This window comes from Ammodytes marinus (assembly GCF_949987685.1).
Source record: "Ammodytes marinus genome assembly, chromosome: 7".
NCBI lineage: Eukaryota > Metazoa > Chordata > Actinopteri > Uranoscopiformes > Ammodytidae > Ammodytes > Ammodytes marinus.
In genome coordinates this window covers 1,497,662-1,500,161 of record NC_137211.1, presented here as the reverse complement: position 1 = coordinate 1,500,161, position 2,500 = coordinate 1,497,662, and the positions used below count along the sequence as shown (strand labels likewise).

The 2,500-nt window shown below is 39.7% G+C and overlaps 1 protein-coding gene across 1 annotated transcript in view; it reads right to left on the bottom strand.

The window, feature by feature from the left end:
- The window catches only part of itpr3 (inositol 1,4,5-trisphosphate receptor, type 3), a 163,464-nt gene that overhangs the window by 131,540 nt on the left and 29,424 nt on the right, over positions 1-2,500 (bottom strand). Inside the window, exons 10-12 of the mRNA XM_080031640.1 lie at positions 1,564-1,608; positions 1,115-1,257; positions 384-483 (exon numbers count right to left, since the gene is read on the bottom strand). Coding sequence (XP_079887766.1) covers positions 384-483; positions 1,115-1,257; positions 1,564-1,608 — 288 coding nt within the window. The remainder of the gene's footprint in view (positions 1-383; positions 484-1,114; positions 1,258-1,563; positions 1,609-2,500) is intronic.

Here is a 2,500-nt window from a genome sequence, read left to right as displayed (position 1 = left end):
AGTCAAAAGGCTCAAGTCCAAGTCAAGTCACGAGTCATTGATGTTAAAGTCCAAGTCAAGTTGCAAGTCTCTTTACATTTTGTCAAGTCAAGTCTCAAGTCATCAAATTCATGACTCGAGTCTGACTCGAGTCCAAGTCATGTGACTCGAGTCCACACCTCTGCTGATCACATATGTTAGAGTCTGATGGGCCTGATAGATAGATAGACAGACAGACAGACAGACAGACAGACAGACAGACAGACAGACAGACAGACAGACAGACAGACAGACAGACAGACAGACAGACAGACAGACAGACAGACAGACAGACAGATAGATAGATAGATAGATAGATAGATAGATAGATAGATAGATAGATAGATAGATAGATAGATACTCACCATGAGTCTGATGGGCCTCTCCTCGTCGATGTCGATGGGCACGTTGGTGCTCTGGATCCAGGTGTTGGTGCAGAGGTGTCTCAGTCGCACGTACGAGTTCCTGGAAGAAAACACACTCCATTAACGAACAGGTTCTGCTTTATCTATTTCTGTCTGCTTCTCTAAAGGGTGTATGGGCAGCTGATGGAAAATAAATAATGTTATATAGAAAACTATATTTTGACCTATTTCAATGTATCTGGAGTTGAATTATAAATCCTTGTGTATGATTATCGGGGGTGTCACCATTCTCCCAATCCATGATTCCATTTTTTTCATACTTATTTCAAAAGATGGAAACATGTTTCATCAGTCAATTGGAAACAAGATGTGAACAAAGGAGAGGAAGATAGAGGCCATCGATTCCACCTTAAATTTAATAGGTTGAGATCGTGATGTATGTGTGTGTGTGTGTGTGTGTGTGTGTGTGTGTGTGTGTCATTCCATGTGTGTCTGTATATATGTCTGTTTGTGTGTGTGTGCGTGTGTCTGCGTGTGTGTGTGTGTGTGTGTGTGTGTGTGTGTGTGTGTGTGTGTGTGTGTGTGTGCGTGTGTGTGTGTGTGTGTCTGCATGTATATGCGTGTGTCTGCGTGTGTGTGTGTGTGTATGCTTGCGTCCATGTGTGTGTGTGTGTGTGTCCATGTGTGTGTGTGTGTGTGTGTGTGTGTTACAACAGAGTTAAAGTCCTCACCGTGGTACGAAGGAGTCTGTCTTCTGCAGCGTGGTTGGGTCGAGCTCAAACAGCGAGGCGATGTCGTTACCGTGCGCCACGGCAACCAGCTTATACTTGATCCTCTCGCCATGGGAACGCTTGTTGACACGGCTGCTGTCATCCTGTCAATCAGTAAGAACAGTGACGTTAAACACACACACACACACACAAGCACACGCACACACACACACACGCACGCACGCACACACACACACACGCACACACACACTGCTGTCATCCTGAGAACCAGTAAAAACAGTGACGTTAAACACACACACAAATACGCACACACAAATATGCACACACACACACAAACACACACACACACACGCACACACACACACATTATTGTTCATGTTATTGTACTTGTATTGTGTGTATGTCTCTTCAAAATGTGATTTTTTTTTTAAATGAAGCCAGTGACTTACTGGTGATGGCGGCTCTGCATTGTCCCCTTTATAGCCTGGGTTCTCCTACAAGGACAACAATAGAAACAATGTGAAGAATTGATCTACTCAAAAATGAAAGTATTTTATTTTTATATTTTTTTTTAACCTTTATTTCTACAAGTAAATCCCATTGAGACCGGAGACTCTTTTTCAAGGGAGACCTGTTTTCCTTTCCCACGTTACCATTCACACACACATTCACACACCGATAGCAGCAGGCTAACTATTGACTTTCAGTGGGTGAAGTGTCTTGCCCAAGGACACAACAACCAGGGCACATGGTGGCAGGGCGGGGATCGAACCTCCAACCCTTTGATCATCAGCCGACCCGCTCTACCACCTGAGACACAGTCGCCCCAATTACAGTATTACTGAGATTCAATAGAATTCAATATACGTTTAACGATAATAGTGAACACACATTTATTGATACTTGTGGTTTTATGGACAAAACTACAAGAAATAAGAATCAAGTAGTAATTACTCAAAATAACCCCTTTAATTAAAATTGTATTTAAATACATTACATCCATATACACTGGTTGTATTGGGATAAGTGATTTTTATTTTTTATTATTATTTTTTTTCTTCCTTGTTTTCGTTTGTTGGTTTATTTTTGTCAATATTTAAGTAAAATGTTTATTTTTTAGTTTTTTTATAAAGCTTTGTACATTTTGTAAATATCAGAGAATTGTATAAATATAAATAATGTACATTATGATAATCAAGAGCCTTTGATTAAACCTGCAGTGTGTAGAATTTTGGGTTTTATTTCCTAGCAGATTTTGTAGAAAGTAATAATAATATCCATAAGTACATTTAATTTAGTGCATAATAGCTGAATTTTTTTTTTTTAATTATTTATTTTTCCCTTAGAAAGGGTCTCATATATGTCCATATTTCTGCATATTTTGGA